Here is a 21,741-nt window from a genome sequence, read left to right as displayed (position 1 = left end):
GTTGTCCCCCTGGGCTGCAGGTCTCAGCCCTGGCCCGCCACTGGGCTCGTTCTCCCTTTAACTTCAGCATTTCCACCCACATCTGCCTCCTTAGGAGCAGAGGGTCGGATGGGCCAGGCAGGGCTGGCTGCTGCAGGGAAGGAGAGAATTGCCTGAATGTCACTTGTCCAGGGACCTGACCTTTTTTTTCTTCTGCTGGGGCCTTGTCACAGCTGGGGCTGTGTTTTGTTCATTCAAAGCTGAGCCTGAAGTGGGTTCTGATAGTGCCTCCCTCAGCTTTGAGCAGCCTAAAGATGGTGAGGAATGCTGATAAAGGAGGAACTTTGTAACATCCTGGGCTTTGTTGCTGTGTATTTTTATCTCTGCTCAACCTCTGCTTTGCACCCAGGAGGGGGGTGCAGGAGCAGGTGCTGATGGTTGGAAGCAGGGGCAGGGCTGTCCCCTGAGCCAGCTTGAGTGCCCAGGTGGGGCTGGGAGCCTGCCCTGGGTTGTGTGTGTATTAAAAAAAGCCAAGAAGTGAAGAGGAGTGAGCTGAAGCCTTTTATTAAACATGTAGCACAGGGCTTCTGACACTTTGGAAAGCTGGCTGTGGTTTTTGCTGGTTCCCAGGGTTGAGCTGTGCATGCCCTGGTTTAGGCTTTCCCTACAGAGGGATGTGGGCATGAGCCTGAGGGCAGGGAATTTACTGTGCCCCTCTGTGCCCTCTGCCTGTCGCCAAACCACCATTGTGAGTAGGAGTGGTTGAACCTCTTCTGGCTGTGGGCTCTGTCCTGAGGTGGAGCCTGAGCTGTGTCACTCAGTTTGCTGCTGGCTTGGGGGTTTGCCTGTCCTCCTTATGAAATGCCCAGAGCCTCTTGGTCCCAGCAGTGATCCCATACACTTCCACTCACCCCAACACTGTGGGATCCTGGTATCAGCTGCACAACTGGTCCCTGAACCCATCTCTGCAGCTTGAACACGGGTTTTGCCTTCATCACCCCAACAGTTCCTGAAACCCCTATTTGCCATGGAGGGCGTGGCAGGGTAGTCCAGTGGGACCATGGCCTGTTCCTGGCTCACCTTTGGGGAGCCCTGTCTTGAGCTGGAGGCTCCTGAGCAGGAGGAGGGTCCTCCAGGGCCACAAAGGGGGTGAGGGGGAGTCCGGGGGGCACATGGGCTGCGGGTCTGCCAGGCCCCAGTGCTGGCCCAAGGGGCTCCTGGGAAAGGAAAAGAGTCATGTCAGGGGGAGGAGGGGCCTGTGCATTCCCTCATGCGTGGCACTGGGTGTGCAGAGCAAATCACACCCCATGTCCAGCACTGGTGGGGACTCGCCTCCTGTCCCAGTGGCTGTATCCCCAGGTGCAGCAAGGGGAGCTGTTCCCAAATGTCCCCAAGCTTGTACCTCCACACCCATCATGTCCCAGCTGGCAGCCCAATCCCAACTCCCCTCTCCCCACCTTGGGGAGCTGGAAATTTCCCTGGACTGAGGCTCTTACCATGAAAAGTTCTGGCACAGCAAGGGCTGGTGGCAGTTGTGGCGTTAAAAGGTGTGGGAAGACAGGGGGGTGCAGCCATGGCCTTGTCTGCTCTGCATGGCATCGCAGCATTCCCACCTCTGCCTGGAGCTGGGCCAGTTCCTCCGTGTGCCGCTGGGCTGCCCGTGAGCCTGGGCAACAGGATTTGGTCACTGTGGGATTTACAGCAACCATTTTCCTGGCACTTCACCAGGCCCATATTGAGGGGACTGGGACTCTCCCTGCTCACTGCAGTCAAACCCTGAGCTGCAGCCCCCTCCACCAGCCAGTATTTCCAGGAGCCAGCTCCAGCCCAGAGCTCTGATGCTGCAACCACAGAGGCAGCCAGGGGCTGTGGGGTGCAGATGGAGGGAGCACCGTCACCTACCAGCTTCTGCTCTCCTCTCCCTTCTGACCTTCAGTGCCAACAGTTCATCTTCCAGACGCCGGTTCTCCAGCTCCACGGCCAGCAGCGCCGCATCCAGACCGTGTGTGCCCGTGCCGGGGGGCTCTGCTGGCACAGCTGGGGGTGCCTCAGGTGCTGCCTGGGGGCCATGCTCCCTCAGGGGGACAGGCCTGGGCCCGGTGTTGGCGCTTACCCATCCGCCTGGCCCTGCGCAGCCCCGCAGTTCCTTCCTCCAGCACCGTGGCCTCCAGCTGGAGGTGGAGAAGCTGCTCCAGGATGGCCGGGTCGTGTCCCCCGGAGCGCAGGTAGGACAGTCGCAGCGCCCTGCCGGAGCCCCGGGTCAGCCATTGCCGGAGCTGACCGGGCCCTCGCTCAGGGCCGCCATGGCCACAGACCTCACCTGGCCTCGGCCGCGAGCGGCCCTGCGGGCGGCAGGAGGCTGTCCAGCTGGAGGGTGGCCCTGGGGAGCAGCAGGCAAATGGGGGATGAGGGAGCCTTGATGAAGAGCACTCCACAGGGCCAGGGCTCTGTGCTGTGGCCCCTCGGGCTCACCTGTGCTGTGCTGCTGGCACCTGTCCGGGCTGGTCCCGCGGGCCTTGGCTCGGCTCAGGCTCCCCCTGCTCGGGCTGGGGGCCCGCAGCTGCCCTGGCCCCCAGCGCTGCCAGCCGCTGGCACAGCCCTGAGGGACCGTGAGGGGCTGGGGCTCAGCACGGCCCCCACAGCCCCCCTCGGGGGGTTACTGCATCCCACACGTGCCTTCCCATCGCCCCAAAACCACTGCCAGTGCCTACCCTCTCTCTGCCGCTCCAGCTGCCGGGTCCTGGCCCGGATCTCGGCCACCTGGCGTTCGTGGGCTTCCCGCAGCTCCCGCGGCGGCTCCCAGAGCCCCTGCGGTGGGAGCGGCTGCCGGGGGGGCTCTCCCTGCGGCACACGGGTTCACGGGCAGGAGGGGCTGACCCCCAGTCCTGGGGAGCCGTAGGGCTGCTGATGCCCACCCTGGCGTTCGGGACTCACCGTACCTCCACCGGCAGCCTCCCAGCAGTGGGGTCGGCCGTGCGGAGCAGGGCCCTCTCGCGGGGGGTGAGCACTTCCCCCAGGGGAGCTCCCCGCACCGGCCCTGCTCCTCGATGTCCCCGCACAGCTGCTGGGATCCCACCAGGCACAAAGTGCTCAGCATCATTCGTGTTTTGGGACACCCAGACCTCACAGACACAAAGGGAAGAAAAGGGTGACACTCCCACCCTCCCCCAATAATACACTTTTCTGGTTTTGGCAGAAGCAGGCTCAGACCAGCTCATACCAAGCCGGATCCAGGATGTGATAGCCAGTTTCCCAGCCCAGCACCTATCCCCGTCCCCATTCTGCGCCAGACCCAGCACCACACTACCGAGATGTCCTGCGGTTTCCTTGCCGTGCCCTGTGCTCCCTCCACAGGCAGAGGGTTCCCCCCACGGAGGCAGGAGCTGCTGGGGGCCGTGGGCCCCAGGCACAGCTTCTCCAGGTGCACCTGCAGCAGTGGTCGGGATCTGAAGGACAAGCGGCAGCGGGGGCAGAGGAAGGTTCCCATGTCCAACACCCTGGAAAGCAGAGCAGGAATCACTTAGGGGACCACCCTGACAAGCAGAGGGGGTCCCCCCGTGGGGCTGGCACCCCGGGACAGGCTGGAAGTTTGTACAGAACTGCTGGTGGCAGTGGCTGCAGTGTTTGAAGTCACTGTTGCTATGCTGGACGCTGGGCTGGGCAGGGAGGGCCGCACCCCCACCCTTGGACATTCCCACTGTTTACCACGGGCCCCGGAATAGGGAAAAAATGTCGCTGAGCCACCAGAGCAATCCACAGAAAACAAGATGAGGGAGGCAGGCCTGGCTGCCCTGTGTCCCTCCGTGGTTACCAAGTGATCCATGACAGACTTGCTTGCCCTGGGGCTGTCCAGGAGTGCTCCTTGCCCACCTTGCAGCAGCTCCCACTTAGCTGCTCCTTAGCAGACTTTAAGCTAAGGGGAACCTCCACACAGAGGTGAAATAGCTCCTTCTGCCCTTTCTTGGTGTTGTCCAGGCCCTGCCCTTCTTCCCAAAAAAGCTCCCTGCATTCCATCCTTGCACCCACCGCAGCTCTGCTTGGCAAGTCCCTACAAGCTTTTCCCCTCACCTCATTGCCAGTGGTACCTGCCATGGACTCATTATTTGCTCAGGAAAAAGCTACCATTTGATGGATGGGGACTTGCCCTGCCAGGCTCACCCAGGGGCTGCCGCTGCCACTTCCAAGGTTTTATCGATGTTTAAACCCTGCCCAGCCCACAGAAGGGTTGGAGCACAACATCTAGCATGAAGCACAAAGGAGCTCCTGGCACACACAGGCCAGGCCATGCTGTCCCAGGGCAGTCTGGTCCCACTCCAGAGTGCTCAGCAATCCAATTCCCCCATTCCAAATGGCTGCCAGCATGGATCTGAGGTGGAGGCGTTTTTAAATTTACCCCATTTCTTGAGATCAGTGCACACAGATCTCCATAACTTGGTTGAAATTGATATAAGAAATGAAAAAAAAAAAAAAAAAAAAAGATAGGCTCTTCCACACAGAAGTGTTTGAATATTGAGAAGGAACAAGATGGTTCGTGCAAAGTCATACAGAAACCCCAGCACTTCCCCAAGCACTCCCAGGCAGCCTCAACCTCTTGACCCTGGTTTCCAGAGCACAGGGATGAAGAAATGCCCCACTGCCCCTCTCCTCTGGGGTTCATCGCAGAGCCACAGGTAGCAGAGTTACACCTGATAGTGCTGAGCATGCACCCTTGAATCCAGATGCAAAGATTCAGGACTAAATGTTACCATTTTCATACACCTCTGTCCTCTCTGCCTGGCTGGGAGTGGATTAAGAACACACAGCACAACCTTGGGACAAACCCCCTCAGGTCAGCAAGACCAGGTTTTGTGTGACTCCGTCCAACCCCCCCTGCAAACACTGCACAACCCCAGAGCACCTTCCAATCCAAAAAGTTTGTGCACAAGCTGAACTTACACCAGACACTAAAATAGCTTAGGCCACAACTGAGTTGTTTGTAAAATTCTTTTTAATCTAATAGAAATGTTTTCATGAATTTTTAAAAAAGATTTCAATGAAAACAGCTTTGGATTCAGACATTCCCTTGCCACGTTGTGAACATAAACAGCAGCATTGCACCAGGAACAAGTGACACCGACCGGCCGAGCTTCACCATTTTGTATGAAGCGGAAAAAAAAGCAAACTGCTTTAGTAGAAGATAATTTTGAATTATTTTCTTTTAAAAAAATCCCCAAACATGGACTGTCACCTCAGCATTGTTCTCCCTCTCCCTTCTTAAAGGAAGAGTTCAGCTCCTGCAGTCTGAGCACTACAGCAATGTTTGCCAAGTGGAAAAATAGAGCGGGAGAAGAAACTGTTTATCCCCAGTGCTACTGAACCCCCAAAGTTGCAGGTCCCTTAGAGGAAAGCTCCTCTTACATAAGAAAGACAATTAGAATTGGCAAACTGATGCAAAATATTTATTCCAAGTTAGTTATTTTTGATGCAGTAGTTTTTCCCCCTCATACAGACTCAATGTGATAGTCACTTTTTAAAATCTGTAAATAATGTTATCAAAATAATCTTAATCTTTGAAATCTCACAAAAAATTTATATTTTACAATCCACCCTGAATATCAAGGCTGCAAGAAGAAGAACACAAACAATTCCTATATCCAAATATTTTACAGCTGTACCCAAAAAAAAAAAAAAAAGAAAACCACAAACGCCTGGTTAAGTGATGAAGCTCCCCGAGCCGCCAAAAAAAATAAAATAAAATAAAATATTCATGTTATTAGCATTAATTTAACATAATTAGAACTTCAAAAGCCATTTTGTCATCGACATTGATTGTTTTAGCACACCGTTACCGCGCGCTGGGCAATGCGGCGGCACTGTTAGAAGCTTGTTGTTGCAGAGATCAGTCAGCCACTTGTGTCCTGCTCACACGACTGAACTTGTGCACTGCCCCACAAGGGATTTTTGTCAAAATTTGCTAGCTGCACAAACTTCTAGTAAGCATTAGGGCAAAACCAAAAGAAAAAGCTAAAGAAGCCAATTTCTCTCTTCTTTGGGATACAATTATTTCCCTTGTGCATGAAGTATCAACAACAAAAGAAAAAACTGAACAGACTGGAGACAGAATAAACTCTGTTTAGTTTATACAACCCCAAACACGTGTTGAACTATGAACTGAGTTTATTGGGTTGGTTTTATTTATTTTAATTTTATTGTGCCCAGTTTCAGGCATCGTCATCTGACGTTTCGCTGCTACTTGTTTCTGTGTCTGAGTCCTCAATCTTTGTCTTAAAAGTGCTTCCCCAGTGGAACAACAGGCTGGAGCAGCGGCCTTGAAGAAATCCATTCTTTCCAAATCCGTTTCTTCTTCGCTGTAGGAATGAAAGTAAGTTTTAAAATGAGCAGAAGTGTGGAGAGTAACTGTCACCAACCCTCTGTGGTGGACACAAACGCCACATTTAACTGTGTATACACACATGGACAATGCAGAACCATCCGTTCTACAAGTCTCCCTTAAATGCTTGGTCCTTTTGAACACCCTTAAGAATAAGCCCTTGAGAAAGGAGAGGAAGAAGAGCAGTCACAAGTAGTAAGAGCTGTAAACATACCTGCTCTGATTTAATTTGGAACTCTTTGAGCTCATCCTCAGTGAGGGGAAGGTAGTTTTCATCATTTTCAGGATATTCCTGCCATCCCATTTCTTTCAATAACCTGATTGTGGAGAAAATAAAAGGGGCATGGGAACTAAAGCAAGGGAACAATGGCAAAGGAAGGAACACTTTATCCATGAAAAACAAGGTTTCATAGTAAATCACTCCAAATTCACCAGGGAATCTTCTCTATCACAGACCGCTTCAACAATCCTTTGTGTTTACCCACCATTTTTCAATGTCTTTTACAAATATTTAACCATCAGCAGCCCTATACAATGGGTACATAACCAGCCTGGTGGAAGGCAGGGATTTGAAATTCTAACTCAAGGACACTGAAGGAGGACATGAGGCAACCAAACCAGTATCACAGCTCAGAATCTCCTGAACCTTACTGCCTGCTTGCACCAGATACTCACACTGCTTACTCATGTGAGATACAATCTGAGATACAAGGTAAACATTTTCTTAACTCTCCTCCACTTTTTTGCAGCATGTAAAGCAGCACAGAAGTATTCTAAGTGCAAACAAAGTGTGGTGTATGTCTTCAAATCATTACATTTAGGACACCTGCTTGCAAATTTGGTTCATGCTGACTCCCACCGTGGGCAGATAAATATCTCTAGGCAGCATTAACACACAGGGATGTGGCATTAAAGAAGCACTGGAATTTAATTATAGACCTTGGTAAAGCCTTGGCTCACCTGTCATTGGTGTCTTGTTTTACTTTCAATAAGACCCCACCCAGTCCAGTCATAAAGCACAAATACCTCCTTCCTTGTACACACACAGCTACTGCTGCTTCCCAAAAATAGTTTTCTTTAAATGGTTTCCTTCTCCTCACACAGCCCAAGGACTCACTCTTCCTTACTCCAGACACTTATTCTGCCATCTACTCACCTGTGTTCAGCTTCCAATGAATGGGAGAGGTTTTCCCCCTCCTCCGGCAAAGGGAGAGAAAGGCCATTCTGATGGCAGTTCTCTTCCCAGTTTTCCTTTGGTTCTGGTGTGCTGTTGCTCTCCATCTAAAGAAAAATAAAACCATCAAAGTGTGCTTGCACAGACTGTGCCAACAGCACAGTTCCAAGTTCAGGCTTCTGCCTTTGGAAGTCCAGCCAAGCCTTTCACCTTGAGCCACTGTTTTTTACAGAAGCTGCAGCAACATGTACTTGGCTGTGACAGGACAACACAGGACAAAGGACGTTTGGTGGCCTGTGCTGCTGTGCCAAGGGAGTGAGTGCTGGCATTGCAAAGCCATCACCAGCAGCTCAGAGTGACAGTAAGAAAATGATGAGAATTAAATGCTCCTAAAGATACACTTTACATACACATTAAGGCACAGATCTATGTATTTGGGGCATCTGGTTTGAGCCTCTCAGACTTGAGCCACATTCCTGCACCTTTCACAAGCACAAAATTCAACTTTTCTGTCAATGCAGTTTGACAGGGAAATCGGAAAGCAACCTAAGATGTTGAGATATGATACTGTTCCTCTCCTTAGAGAATCCTTGCAAAAAATCTACATTACCATCAACATCTGTGACCTTCCCTTCCACCTCATTTGTTACTTATCCCCTTGAATTTCACTGTGCTATACATCTCCCTCCACCACTGCTGTGCACTATTTCCACTGGCATGTGTGACAGACCAGCGGGAGTCATTCCCTTCCTCCTCCAGAGCCTGAATTACATACACTGCTCAGGGCTTTTTCAGCCCCAACTCCTTCAACAGTAATGATTGTACACACAGCAAGGACAGTGATCTTACATCATCCAGCTTGTCACATTCCCTGTTTTCTGTTATCTCCCCATTTCTATCATCCTTCAGTGCCTTCAGGAATTCGCTCTTTTTATCAGTGGTCCGGCGCATCAGCTTCGTCAGGCGTGAGGAGCAGATCTCAATGGGAGGGGTGGTGCTGGAAGGACTCTGCATAGGGAGGGAGAACACAGAAATCAAACTGCACTGCTGCAAACCTGAGGCCTCTTCAGTGGCTGTACTTACACCTTTCAAACACTCATCAGTTCCTTGGATGGCTCTCAACACCTCAAAAAACCCCAACCTAATGTCCAGTTCCCATCAAAATACTAATGGGTGTTGCACATTCACTTCTCCCATCTATTATTAACTCAATTTCTTCCCCTAGGAGTCAATTCATATGGCCACGAATATGTTTATTTTGCTCCTTTGTAATGTAAGTCTCTCGAGCAAGCTGGTGCCTACAACAGAGTATTAGGGCAAAAACTTCATGCAGGATTCCTGCCCTATAAAAATTAGCAAATTAAGCAGATCAGACTCACTTCAAATTTGCGTTTTAAGTCATCCTGACAGACTCTACCCTGACATTAAGCTATGGGGAGGTAATCTCCTTTCAGGGAGTGGTCACATCCTTAAGTAACCACAACCGGGTGCGGAACAGGCAGCCACAGCCTTGGAATCCTCCCCGAGGAGAATACTGCCAAGTGCTGCTCTGTACACTCAGCTCAGAGGGCTCATTGTGGAGCCAGACACGGACAGCCCTGGAGCCTGTGGGAAATCTGCTCAGCTCAATGCAGGAACACAGGAAACCTCCTGTGCTCTTCCACAATGTTTAAGCTTTCTTAATCTAGAGTCTGTGAACCAGGCCCACTGGTAGTATCTGGCCATGATCCTGCAATAGGAGCACTGCTAACCAAGGTGAGCTTTCAATTTTATCTGTTCCATGTTTTGACTGGGCACACAAAACATATTATGGGAAAGTTCCCAGTATCTTAACCTCCTGCTGGAGTTCATGTCTGGTTACTCTAAAACAATGAGGAATTTAATCATTATTATGGAAAACTGACACCAGAATCTTGCATGCAAAACTACTTTTTCTTCATGTACATGCTTTGATTTTTTAAAAATCACGATTAAACCAGTAAAATTTCCTGAAGTTTGTAGTGTTTTTCTCCCCACACACTTTTTTAAGCTGCGAGGGAAGGTTGCAAATTCAGGCTCTTCAAAATGAATCTCCTGTGCCAAAAATTTTTATCACAGTGCTCTGAGCAAAGATCAAGGGAACTAAAAACAAGGCAGCAATTTCTGCTTATATTTCTAATGGCTGTTGCATGTGAAACACTGGTGTGAAAGAATGCCTGCAAGGAAGTAAGTGCAGCCTGGAAGTAATTTCTCAGGCAGACCTTCCAGATTTTGTCTAATTCAACACAGTAAGAAACAAATCAGCAGTTGTACCAGACCTAATGAGTGACTGCAAGTATCAGGATAAAAAGCCAACACAAGAGTGAAATTAAGCTCTCAATCTAACTATTAGTTTGACTGCAGTGACAGAAGGTAACAATGAACAAAGGAGACTAAAATTAGATGTCTTCTGGTAAGTGGAAATACTCAACTTGAACTCTTTGCTAGTGACTGTTTTAATCTCTAATAAACTACTGAGGTATTAAAATGTAATTTCTACACATCAGGGGAAGACAGTTACAGCTAAAGTTTAGAAACAACCAGATTTCTGAAAGGGAATGAATTTCACCTCAATTCTGCTTTTATGCACAATTTTCTGTAGAAGGGTTATGTTTTACAAAATATTGTTCTTTAGCACTAAAATACTAAACTGGCATCTCTTCTAAAGTGAGCTTAGCCCTTTGACTGAAACATCAAGGCACCTCAGTCTTTTGGTGTTGCTTTTTTGGATGTTTGGGTTTTTATGAAGGAGAGCACTATGCATCACCTCAGATTTGCTCTGATGTCTGTCTATGTAACAGATGGCTACTCTTACAGAAAAATAAACCTGAATTCATTTTAAGAACTCAGGCTGTATCGTAAGCTTGGATGTCTTAGACTGGCTTGTGGGGACAGGGCCAGTACTACTTGGCAGCCTTTTAGAGTTCAACACACTGTGGTCTCCTATGAATAGAGGTGCTATTTTTACCACTTCTGCAGGAAGTGCATTAGCCTCCTTTCAGAAACAAAAAGCCAGAGACTATGTGTATAGTCCTGGAGAACTAGGATTGCAGTACTATCTGCTGGCCACAGACCTGTGTTTTCATATGGTAAATCTCCAACAGATTCAAAGAGAAATGTATTACAACTGTCCAGTTTAGCTGGAAAGAATTCTTCAGCCCTTCATGTTTAGCTCTCAGGTTGGTACCCAACATCTTCACTGACTGGAGTTTCACAGAAGACCTTCCTGGGGGCAGGTGAAGGAAACACTTTCATTACTCCTGTATGATATAAAGTAATGCCTCTCTCCTGTCTGCTGAGGTGAAAGCCTGTTGAAGTTTACATATTTACACTGTCCATATACAGTGTGCTGTGCATTACACAGAAGGAAAGTTGTCAGCAGCACAAAGAACTTGGTCTTAAGAGAGAAAAGCAAGGTAAGAGAAAGGAACAGAGTGTAAGCTCTATCTGTCAAAATGACAGGTGCCTGTGTATTAACTATTGTCTTTAATGACTGCTTGTACACTCAGCTGTGGCTAAGACAGAAAAGTGCAGGCTGCTACAAAGTAAAGTCTGCAAAGCGAGAATCATAAAGATAACAAGGCCTTATTTTAGAAATAATGCCTATAACAGAACAAGACAAGTGCACAACTGGAAAAATCCCCCAATTCTACAGTTAAAACAAGCTGATTTCAGATATCGTGAATCATCATTTACAGAATCACAAAATCATTAAGGTTGGAAAAGACTTTCTAGATCATAAAGTCAAAACTGTAAAGAGCAGCTGCATTGGCCAGGAATTTATCACAGTCTGTTCTATTTTTGTTCTTTTTTTTCCCTATGCTCTGTCACAGTTATTGCTGAAATATTAAGAGATTTTTATTTCAAGGTTCTCTCTATACTTCAGACCAAAACTAGGGGCAAGTCAGTTTCCATCTCAGCAGATTACCTCCTCTCAATGTCAAAATTAAAAAGAGATATTGTAGCCGAAAAGTCGTATGGACACATGTCAAACTCCTTCAGCCCCCTCAGATCTGAGTGCTTGTGCTGTTGTTCCAGAGAGAGGAAATTAGGCAGATCACCTTCCTTCCCCTTCCTTTACTATACTGAAAAACATCATGGGAATCAATTTGCCTACCTATTCACATAATTTCTTGGTATCTGCACAGCCATAACACCAATCTGATTCATATCTTGTTACACAACACCATTTAAAACATTAGTACTTTCTGTTTTTTTACTGGAAGTTGAACAAACACCAATGGTTTTACAGCCAGACAAACCCCATTTTTATTTCTTCTAGTGTATCACTGATGTGGCAGAATGTGCAAGTGAGCCATCCCTCAAGGGTGCAAAGGTAGGTACCACAAGCAGAGAGGGCCTTATCATGTTTATGTTCTGATTGGTGATAGTGACAAAAGCTCCCAGCCTATCCCCAAGCCCAACCTTTACCTCTTTGGGAGAGGTGAGGACTGAGCCACTTGCCAGTACCGCTGGTTTGGTTACAGACACTGGACTGGTAAAGGCAGAGTCACGGGTGGAGGACAGCGAGCCTGGTTTATGTTCACTTCTGTTGGCTTTCCATGGGCTTGGCTGTATTGAGAAGAACACAAAATACAGGGCAGTAAATGCTAAGGCATGAGAAGGGGTCGTTTACAAGTGTTGAAATCAACAAGCAACATTATGTTGGCTGTTGTATAGATTTTCTTTTCTTCTTCCCTCTCCAACAACAGTCTCAACACAGGTTTATTTCAACACCCATCATTTTTCCCCTGGCATCTTCTGTTTTCCCCAAATCACACACAGTTCTGCTTCATGGGCACCACCCTTCAGTAAAACACCATTAAGAGATCACAGAGAAACTCCAGCATGGCCCTTCATTAATTGGAATTGCCACTGTGTAAAGCAATTCATCTTACAGCTGCCCATAAATGGGAAATAAAAATCCCAATTAAAATGACATTTCTTAGGGGAACACTGCATGCCATGAAGAAAGGCTTCCAATCACTTGACAGCAAGTTTCCCTGTGTGAAGATGATCATCACCATGCAATAGTTTTGTTTAGAGTGAGAATGAAAATTACCTATTTTCTAGGGCCCTGAAAGTGTCCATCATTGCACCAATTTAGCAACAATAACAAGAAGAAGCAAAAGCAGTCAATTTATTACAGTGCAGGATCACTGGCTGTTTTGCCACTCTCTGCAGTATCCCTTTGAGTACACTGGCCATTTGGCTGAACAGCAAAGACTTCAAGATAAGTTTTTGCTACTCAAAATGTTGCTCTTGAAGCTGTCTTATCAGTCAGGGACAAACACTGTGAAGTGAGAGTCTTTACAAAAACAATCCTAAGAAGAAACTTGTACCAAGTAGCACTAGAAAGTCACTGTCAGAACATTAAAACATACAGGTTTCCTTTGACCCACTGGACTTCTGAAGCCAGCTTCAAGTCACTAGTGAAATAATTCATGCATAAACAGGGTTCAGTTAAATATGAAATGCAACAGATCTTACAATCTGCTAGCAATGAGAACAGTGGCACTATTTCAGTATGTTGTCACTGTCTAATGGATTCTACGAATTTTTTTAAAAAATACATTGCATGGGGAGGTCACCAGCTTTACTCTTTAACTTAAAAATGAGCATCTCACACTATCAAATAGATTCTATGGCACTCAGAGCACACACTAAAAGCATCCCTTTCAAACCTCAGAAATATCCTGATCTGCACAGTATCTATTGCCTGTACTAAAATTAGGGTGCAGTATGACTCTGACAAAAGTTTCTCTCCACAGCTCCAGGGTTGCACTCTTCCATTCCCAGCTCTCAGCTGCTCAGTGCTGTTCTCCAGGCTTCTACAAAGGGGCAGCTTGCAGCTCAGACAGATCCAAAGACAGACCCCTCTTGCTTTCCCTGCGTGGCTGAGTGTGACCTTCATGGACTGCTTGACTGTGAGCTATTGGCCATCTCAATTAGCCAGAAAAAACACACTTGTTTCACTGCCACAAAGTTCTCTTCCTTTCTGAACTACTTGGTACAACTTAACAAAACCATTTTTCATTCAGTTCTCCTGTGACAGCTTTCCAATACTGCTGACTTTGTGGAAAGGAATGTTTTGACTCCTCTACTACTTTATGTGCTGCAATTCCTGGATAACTTTCTCAGTTGCTTTAAGGTTGTGACTTGAAAAAGGCATCAATGCACACAGCTTTTCTGCTAAGGATATGCTGATACCCCACCTCTGGGTTTTGCTGATGGTCACCATTCAGTAACAAAAGCACTATTGATGACATCAGCTGACAATTCTTCCCCACTGCAATCCCTACCACCGAGGAATATCACACTGCCCCAGTAATCACAGTACCACTCAGTGTGTAAACACTTAGAAATTAGCAGGTAAATCACTAAGTACATATTTACAGCCTGCTTAATGTGACTGATCTCTTGGGCTTCATATTAAAAATTAATACCTTTTCCACTAGCCAAAGAACATTTCCTTTGTTATCAATATTGCAATATTTCAGGTATAAATCCAGTTGTAATCCAGGTCTACTGGATTCAGTGAAGTAAAAATTTAACTTAGGCAGGTACCTCTACATATTGCCATAATCTCTGATTTAAATACAGATAAATAATCTAGAATGCAAATGAACTATGTAACATGTAAAGCAAGCTAAAAATAAAAGCCCTATCACTACATTTTGATGGATGCTGAACCTTCAGATCATAGTCAGTTTTATTCCAACTGTGAGCACTGAATAATGTATTCTTTTTATCTGAAGAATCAAAATCTACATAGTCTAATTTCAGAATATGGTTAGCAAAAGCTTCGAGAGCAGCTCTCCTTGACTGAATGAATGAAAAACCTCTGTCCATGGGCTTCAGAAGCAGCTACAACAAATGCAACAGTAATTGCACAGCGAGCTGCAAGGAGCAACTTGCTGTGCAATTACTGTTGCACTTATTGTAGATGCTCCTAAAGATCCTACATTAGCTAAGCAGATTTTTATGCCCAAATTCTACATTGTAATGCAACAGTATATCACAACCAGCAGTAACAACACATATTCCCATAACTTTCAGAAGTGCATTTTCATTTCTCAGTCTCTACATTGGTATAGCATTAACTTTCAGACCTCAGAAATGATCTTTGCATAAAGAGCCAGTAACACAGACAAGCTGTATGCATTGTGGTTCACTAAAATTCTGTTTACTTTGAAGCCAGAGACAATCTAACAGTCTGGTCAGAAACTGTGTCTCTGGCTTTTTGTTTCAAAGAACACACAAAACTTCCAGACTAACCCAGGTCAGACTATATCTACACATGTATCCATCAAGCTGTAAAAGGAAAAATAAAAGCCACAGGAGGCTCCCTACTCATTAGAAGCTGCTTTTTGTTCATCTACTCTAAACAAGAACATATATGGACTGAAAATTGTGTGTGGAATGAAAATTCCCTTATAGATACCCTTTCTAATGGGTCAACTTATCCCATCTCACCAAAAAGTAGATCACCTGTCAAATTAAGTGTTTAGACAAGGTTTGATAATAATTTTAACCACTACATTTTTTTCTGTAGCTGGCAGAATTTAACCTGAACGAACAAAAATTTACAAAGGGAAAGAAGCTCTAAACTTGCTTTTTTACAAAAAGAAGCTGTGAGTCTCTTATTCTGCTTTTATCTCTGAAGTATGTAAGAATTATCTACTGTAATAATTGGGAAGATTTTGTTGAAATGCCACAGCTAGCATTAGTAATTAATACATTTTAGAAGTATTTGAACATATCTTTAAAGAATAACCTAGCTAACTTTTTTTTTTTTAGCTTTTCAAATACTTTCACTATTATTTCTTCAAAATTTCTAAGGCATCTATACATGTCGGTTATCTGGAAAAACGGGCAAGACTAAGCCTGGAACTAAGGAAAATAAATTACTTGGTTTTTTTAGCACAACTGTATTTCCTTCAGTAAAAGAACTAAAGCACAAACTCTATGGCTTTTCCAGATTGTTTTTAAGCCTCAACTAAATTACACCTGAATTGCAGGATGTTACAATCTAATCTGATTTTAGCCTCTATTGTTCTGGACACATCAAAGTATTGTAACCCAATAAAGATTTTTCAAGGTAGTCATGTGAACAGTTCAAGCACATAGCAGCACACATTCCACCTCTCCAGCAGTGCTCATTTTGTCTTATTAAGATAAGGATTTGTCTCATGCATGAGGACACTCCCATTCAAATAGACTGCAGTGTACTCAGAGGTTAGTACTCCCTATGGACAAACCCAAAAGGCATTTTAACAGAGAACAACAACTTCAGTAGTAAATAGACCTCTACTGTAAAAAAGCCACTGCACAGAAACTATTGGATTCCAACTCCTCCTGCTTATTAGGGGGTTGATTCCTTTGATCTGCAGTTCTAATTTGGTGGGAATGCCCTGTACCTTGGAAGGAGGAGCTGCAGGTTTAGGAACCAGATTTTTGTAGACACTTGGGACAATGGTAGTGGCTTTGTTGCCATTTGCCAGGTGAGAAACAGGTGATGTAAATGCAGCTGAGAAGGCGGCAGAAGGATCCTCTTTTGAAACCTTTTTGATGACCAGCATCTTGGTAGGTTGCTTGGCACTAGGGGGGTTTTCTGTAAAAACAAAACAAGAGATTCTGAAATACAGATACTCAGTTTCAGAACAGCTTCAGTACACTGCTCCAGTTCCTCCCTCCCCATCTCAGACACTGCACATCTGATTCTGAGACCATCAGCTGCTATTTAGTTTCAGCTCTGAGAAGGTACTGGATGTGGATATCTAAACATAATCTTTTCTAATTTAAACACAAGAGCTCCCTTGATGCTGAAAGGAAAAACCTACACTGACATCAGTTAACAGCCTTGCACCATTCTAGAGAAATCAGAACAGGTATGAGCATTTTTTTGAGCAACCATGGATCAGCTTTGCTAGTTCACTAACACAGCAAAAATATTTACATAACTTGTACCTCAAAAGACATACTACTTTTACAAACAAGCACAGTTAATGTTTCTGAGGCCAAATAAACACATTTCCAGGAGCATAATTTAAAAAATACTAATAGTATAAACATATAAAAGCTCTATAAATGTTGTCATTAGGTTCTGAGCAGAACAACAGCTACCTAACACGCAAAAAGAATAAAACCCAACAGTATTGCAAGAAGTGTTTTTTAAGTTTCTTTTGCATTTGTACTACTTACAGTATCGAACCCAACTAATTGAACTAACAGTTATTAACAAATCTGTGTTTAACTGCTAGAATTGGTACCTTGTTTCACTTTCTTTTAAAGGCATAGATTCACATAGTACATCAGGATCAAAAGTAAGGCTGTTCTGAGTTTAAAAAATCAACTAAGCTCAAACCACAGAACTATGACAGCTTTGCTGTATTTACACTAAGAAGATCCCAAGTCAGGAACTAATGTCTATTTCATTCCAATCTGCTCTGCCCTTCAAGTGATGTCTGCGTGAAACTGTAACTGCAGCACGACAGGAAGTGAACACAGAACAGTGACATTACTGCCACTGGCTGTTTTTTTGTGACAAGACAAGCACAGTTTCACATAAACAAAAAGACCGAGAGATTAGGGAAGATTGTGGGAGGAAAACAACAAAAGACAGAAAGCAACAAACTGTCTGCTTCATTTAAATCTTGAAAATATTTTTGAGTGAAAAACCCAGCATTTAAACACCAGTCACAATTTTATGCTCCATCATCAGCATTGTGTACAGTGACCTTTACCTACCCCATACTCCAGAAGGTGTCCCTAAAGGTTTGTTCTGGTTGTTCTGTCTTCCAGCTTCTGGATTCAAAGATGGCTGTAAAAAGACAATGTAAATGAATATAATGTTATGTCACATGTAACAAAAATATAATCAGTGTTAACATTTTGTTTCCAGGAACTCAGAGTATGGATAGATTTCTCTGAACAGCAGCTGAATTGGAAGAGAGTGCTTTGCCATGAGACATCTAAAAATCGAGTTTGCCTTCTCCTTGGTTTCTGCTGTATTTCCAATGGAACTACCAGAGGGTCCAGGATAACTCCTCTAGTCTTCTACTATAATTAAGTAGATTCTACCAATCAGTACATATATAAAAATATTACGTATTTGATCAGCAGCTCAAAAAATAAAATAGAATCCACGTCATTAGTATATGAAGAATTTATTTTCATTTAATAAATATTTTAATATAATAATTATGCATGAGCTGATTAAAAAAACACCCCAAAGCAATACTAGATTAATAACGTAAAGGAATGTATTTACTAACAAAAAGAAGCTACATTTAAAGTTATGTCAAACCTCAGAGTCTACTTTTTAGGACAAGAGTGCATGCAGACTCACTGCTCTCTGCAGACTTACACAGAATTCAGTTTCAGAATTCAACTTGGTGGAACAACTACAGACATGTCCAAGCTCAAAGCAGAGTGAAGAAAATCTAAGCACTCAATGACAAGTGCTCTTGATTAGCTATTCCTCTTCCCCTGTCCCAAATAACCTCAGTTCAAAATACAGCCATCTTTCTCCTCCTTTTAATGAATTCCTCATATGACAGTTACTATGGTGACAGCATAACTCTCTAAAAATGAGCATCTGAAATAGTAGGTATTTCTGTTCTACAAGAGTAAGAAAAAATGTCACACCATAGCATAAATTCCTGCCTCAGTCTCCAGAAAGTCCTCTGTTTAAGTGCTTCAATTTTTAACTACAGTCCAGTTTTATAGCAGGGGTGCTCACACTTAGACTAACAGCCTGCTTTGCAGACCTTTCAAGAAAAGTGCTGGCAGCCACACAGGCCTAACAGCTACACACACTTAACCATAGCATACGTCAGTTTCACCATTATGGCAGAGACAGCACAGGAGTTACTAAACTAAGCTTGCTGCTAGCCAGCGTGTGGTATTATAATCTTAAAAATGAGGGAAGTAATTAGAGAAGAAATAGCCATGTAGTTGGGGAAGCCGCTCATCAAGGCACTGAAAAAGAGAATGAAGGACATGGAAGAAAGATTTGGACCAAGACAGACAACAAGAGACTGCACAGTTGCAATCATTGCAATATTTCTAGATTTTGACAGACTTCTGACAGTCAAAAAAAAAAACCAAAACAAAAACAGGCTTATAGAAAGCCTGAATTACAGTATTCTTGAGAAATCAGCTAGTAGAAATCCACACACAAGCTTTATCCCCACTCTCCAGCTATTAACCATCTTGTGATGCAGGCTCTTGCTCCAAGCAGCAGCAGCTGAACAAGAGCATGCAATCACTTCTCCCAGGCCCTTCACTGAAAAAACCCAGCAGCTTAAATCAAACTAACTCCTGTGGCAATTTAAGTGTAGGCTCTGGATTTTGGCTGAAGCAGCTGTGTGTATTCATGTATTTCACTCTGACTCCTAAATTCCTGAGCAGAAGCCATCAAACTGCCACAACAATTTCAGCTGTGAACAGCCTTCCAGAGACAAATGCTGAATAAGACAGCAAAAACCTCATGACAATGATACACACAAGTGTCACATCACCAGAACCTCTCACTACAAAAGGCAGCAAAGGCTGCCTTCATTGAAGATGAAGACAGAGGAACTGCATTAGAGGAAAGGACAGAGTTACCAGAATCTGACAGAGGATATTCTCCTCATTACACCGGTCAAGAAGAGCCAAGAGACAGCAAGAAATAGATGCAGAAAGAAAAACACATGGTCTGATAATATAACACTCTTCAGGGGTCAGGAGAAATAGAATTACATTGAAAAGAGAAAACAGAAAAGGTGCACATCTCTCCAAGCATTAGCATTAAGGAAGGCACATGGTAAGGATGAAAGCTGTAAGTCCAAGTACTGTTTGATAAAGTTTGAAAAACTAAAGATCTTCCAGTAAAAATAGAGCCAGGATGTAAGAGACTATCATACTGATAATACCACATTAATCAAAATGCTGAATAAGAAGCAAGTTGGTGAACTGGAGATATTGATGGAAGAAACGGCTCAAGAAATCCTGATCTACAGATTAACAGAGAGAGAGAGGAAAACATCTCTGATAACACTGTTTCAGAAGATTCAGGGCAGATGGTGGCCAGAGTCTGAGCATGTCACGAACAAGCTTGGGAAGGTTATCACAAACACCAACACGTATCAGAGTGAAGGAGACAGGAAGACTGAAGCAGGCAGGCTGAAGATAAACTGAACAGATGTATTTCTCGGAGAAAAAAAAAGGCTTTGTAAGCAAAGCCATGAAGTCAATACAACTGCTTTTCCTCTGTCACCTTACAGGTTACGCTAAAGAGCTAGCTTGAATGTCACAAAGCCTTGAGTTCACAATAACCATTTGGCAAAACATATGAGCCAAATCCCATAATCCAATAGGTCTTCAAGTCCTGAGGGCTCTGGGTACCAATCAGCATCCTATCAGTGCCAGAATAATTTTGTTAAATTTATTGTGTCTCAAACATGGAATGGAATGCAATTCTAGATCCTTACCACCTATCAATGTTAATACAAACAAGATGTGAAAAGCCATTTCTCACACCTTCCACTTCTAGTGAGAAGCTACACACTTACAAAGTCTTCCTCCTCAAACTGCAAATGCTCTTTATCGTCCTTCTTCTCTTCCCTGGATTCAACAGGCAGCTTTTCTTGAAAGGCAGAACTTTTCCGGGAATGGAAGTTGCCATTCCAGTGGCGATGAACTCCAGTTCCTCCTCCTCCACGCTGGCTCACACCATCATGGCCCCGTGAGGGACCATGCCAGCCAGGCTGACTGCCAGAAAGCCCAACATGAGCTCCTTTAGAAACACCAGAATCTACAGAATCATGGCGGAGAAGGGATGGCTGATGCCAGCAATCTAAACAAAAGGAGATAAGGATGCAAATTAAAAATCAGCACAGTATGCAGAATAGTGGAAATATTAGGTTGTTTTTCTTGTTGTTCAACCAGTGGTCACAAACTAATTGCTAAGGTGAACTTATTAAGTATCGTGTGATTGTATCAGAAAACAAATCAAGCTACACAATGGACATACAGCTACTACGAAAACTTCTTAAGGCCTGGGCACATTGCAAAGGAGAAGAGAGTAGCACAACTTCCTCATAGGATACTTTGAAAAGATACAGTTCGGGAGAATATTTCTATTCTGCTGAATTCCTCATTCTGTAGCATATTTCAAACTGTTTGCTCTTAGGCTGCATTCCTGATCCTTCTTACTCACCTCCTGCAGTTCGGAGGGGCCCATTATTGAAAAATCCATCGGAAGAGTTGTGTCTCCTGCGGCTCACGCCAAAGCGGCCCTCTCCCCGTGGAAGATGTTCTCCATGTTTCTCAAAGGTGGCTGCAGGGGACTGCAGAAAGTAAAGACATGCAATGAAGAAATTGTTTGGACCCTCCAGGAGCCTGCCAGCCCAGCAATGACATTTTGCTAACTGAAAAAACCACCAACACCCACATTCCTGTACCAGTTTTCAATAGAGCATCCATAACTGCACTGATTAGCCAGCAACTCAACAAGCCTGGATCTGATCAGAAGGGCTCACCAATCCACCTGTCTCACACAGAATCCCAGAGAAACCAGCACACTGATCTTACCCATGGTCAGAGGTGTGAAAGGAGCCAATCTGTATCACCATTACCTTGGTTGACTGTGGTGTTGAGAAGTTAAGCCAGGCAGGAACAAAGTCATGCTGCGCCATTTAGGTCCAGTGTCTCCCTTCAATAAAATGAGGCATCAAACCTCATGGCCAGGCTCTGTAAATGAAAAGAACATTCCCTGTCATCTTATCCAAACTGAAATAATAATACAATTTATCTCTCAAAGTTTGGCCCATATAAATAGGAGGAGGAAAGTACAGAAGTTTTTTGTATTATACTTGAGCATTTTTCTTCTCCTGCTGACTTTGTTCCTCTGACTGAAACAGGTAAGAACTTCAACAGTCCCAGTTACTTCCTGTTTACAATTAACACACCCATGAGGCTCATGACAGAATGGGTGTGGAGGGGGAAGAAAACAGAACCAATGGCATAGAAAAGCCATACAAAGCAGATGTAAAAATCAAGACATGACAGAATTTGGGGTACAATCCTTCATTGTTCATTGTCTCCCAGTCTGCAAAGGGGTGATGACTGCATGTTTTATTCCAGAGGCTGTAAATCAAATATGACCAACTAGTTATGTTAAGAGACATTCAAAGCAGATCAGAGACCTGGA

The 21,741-nt window shown here is 44.6% G+C and overlaps 2 protein-coding genes and 1 long non-coding RNA gene across 7 annotated transcripts in view; 1 reads left to right on the top strand and 2 right to left on the bottom strand.

Moving 5' to 3' along the window:
* Positions 1–527: 527 nt before the first annotated feature.
* Positions 528–3,681, bottom strand: CCDC17 (coiled-coil domain containing 17). Of its 3 annotated transcripts, none has more exons than XM_072932665.1 (8): positions 2,919–3,681; positions 2,691–2,820; positions 2,452–2,578; positions 2,300–2,359; positions 2,093–2,223; positions 1,882–2,004; positions 1,476–1,666; positions 528–1,196 (listed from the first exon to the last, which is right to left on the bottom strand). In XM_072932665.1, the coding sequence occupies exons 1-8, from the start codon at positions 3,669–3,671 to the stop codon at positions 1,056–1,058; spliced, it is 1,656 nt and encodes a 551-aa protein (XP_072788766.1). In that variant the 5' UTR covers positions 3,672–3,681; the 3' UTR covers positions 528–1,055. The 3 variants fall into 3 exon arrangements, with proteins under 3 accessions (XP_072788766.1, XP_072788763.1, XP_072788767.1); XM_072932662.1 differs by having other exon boundaries at positions 1,882–2,016; positions 2,919–3,680; XM_072932666.1 differs by having other exon boundaries at positions 1,476–1,645; positions 1,882–2,016; positions 2,919–3,679.
* A 1,714-nt stretch (positions 3,682–5,395) lies between these two features.
* The window catches only part of GPBP1L1 (GC-rich promoter binding protein 1 like 1), a 32,138-nt gene continuing 15,792 nt past the window's right edge, over positions 5,396–21,741 (bottom strand). For all 3 annotated transcript variants that reach the window (XM_072932667.1, XM_030278854.4, XM_030278855.4), the window contains exons 3-12: positions 21,167–21,281; positions 20,749–20,878; positions 20,102–20,385; positions 17,292–17,364; positions 15,962–16,155; positions 11,973–12,113; positions 8,373–8,531; positions 7,506–7,630; positions 6,564–6,666; positions 5,396–6,326 (exon numbers count right to left, since the gene is read on the bottom strand). In XM_072932667.1, the coding sequence (XP_072788768.1) occupies positions 6,180–6,326; positions 6,564–6,666; positions 7,506–7,630; positions 8,373–8,531; positions 11,973–12,113; positions 15,962–16,155; positions 17,292–17,364; positions 20,102–20,385; positions 20,749–20,878; positions 21,167–21,226 (1,416 nt within the window). In that variant the 5' untranslated portion in view covers positions 21,227–21,281 and the 3' untranslated portion in view covers positions 5,396–6,179. The remainder of the gene's footprint in view (positions 6,327–6,563; positions 6,667–7,505; positions 7,631–8,372; positions 8,532–11,972; positions 12,114–15,961; positions 16,156–17,291; positions 17,365–20,101; positions 20,386–20,748; positions 20,879–21,166; positions 21,282–21,741) is intronic.
* On the top strand, positions 8,531–17,842 carry LOC140684605 (uncharacterized). The gene is made up of 3 exons (XR_012057085.1): positions 8,531–9,278; positions 11,824–11,877; positions 17,446–17,842. It is a non-coding gene; the product is annotated as an uncharacterized lncRNA (long non-coding RNA).

The sequence above is a fragment of the Taeniopygia guttata genome, chromosome 8 (genome assembly GCF_048771995.1).
Source record: "Taeniopygia guttata chromosome 8, bTaeGut7.mat, whole genome shotgun sequence".
Taxonomy (NCBI): domain Eukaryota; kingdom Metazoa; phylum Chordata; class Aves; order Passeriformes; family Estrildidae; genus Taeniopygia; species Taeniopygia guttata.
Note: the sequence above shows the minus strand (reverse complement) of the source record. Positions and strands in the feature narration are given on the sequence as shown.

Bases quoted from the DNA above. Each gene is read 5' to 3' on its own strand.
- CCDC17 (XM_072932662.1), bottom strand. From the start codon at position 3,671: ATGTCCAAGGGTGGGGGTGCGGCCCTCCCTGCCCAGCCCAGCGTCCAG. The intron at 2,821-2,918 runs GTACGGTGAGTC...CGTGTGCCGCAG, and splicing joins CTGGGAGGCTGCCGGTGGAG to GGAGAGCCCCCCCGGCAGCC. The intron at 2,579-2,690 runs GTAGGCACTGGC...ACGGTCCCTCAG, and splicing joins GCTGGAGCGGCAGAGAGAGG to GGCTGTGCCAGCGGCTGGCA.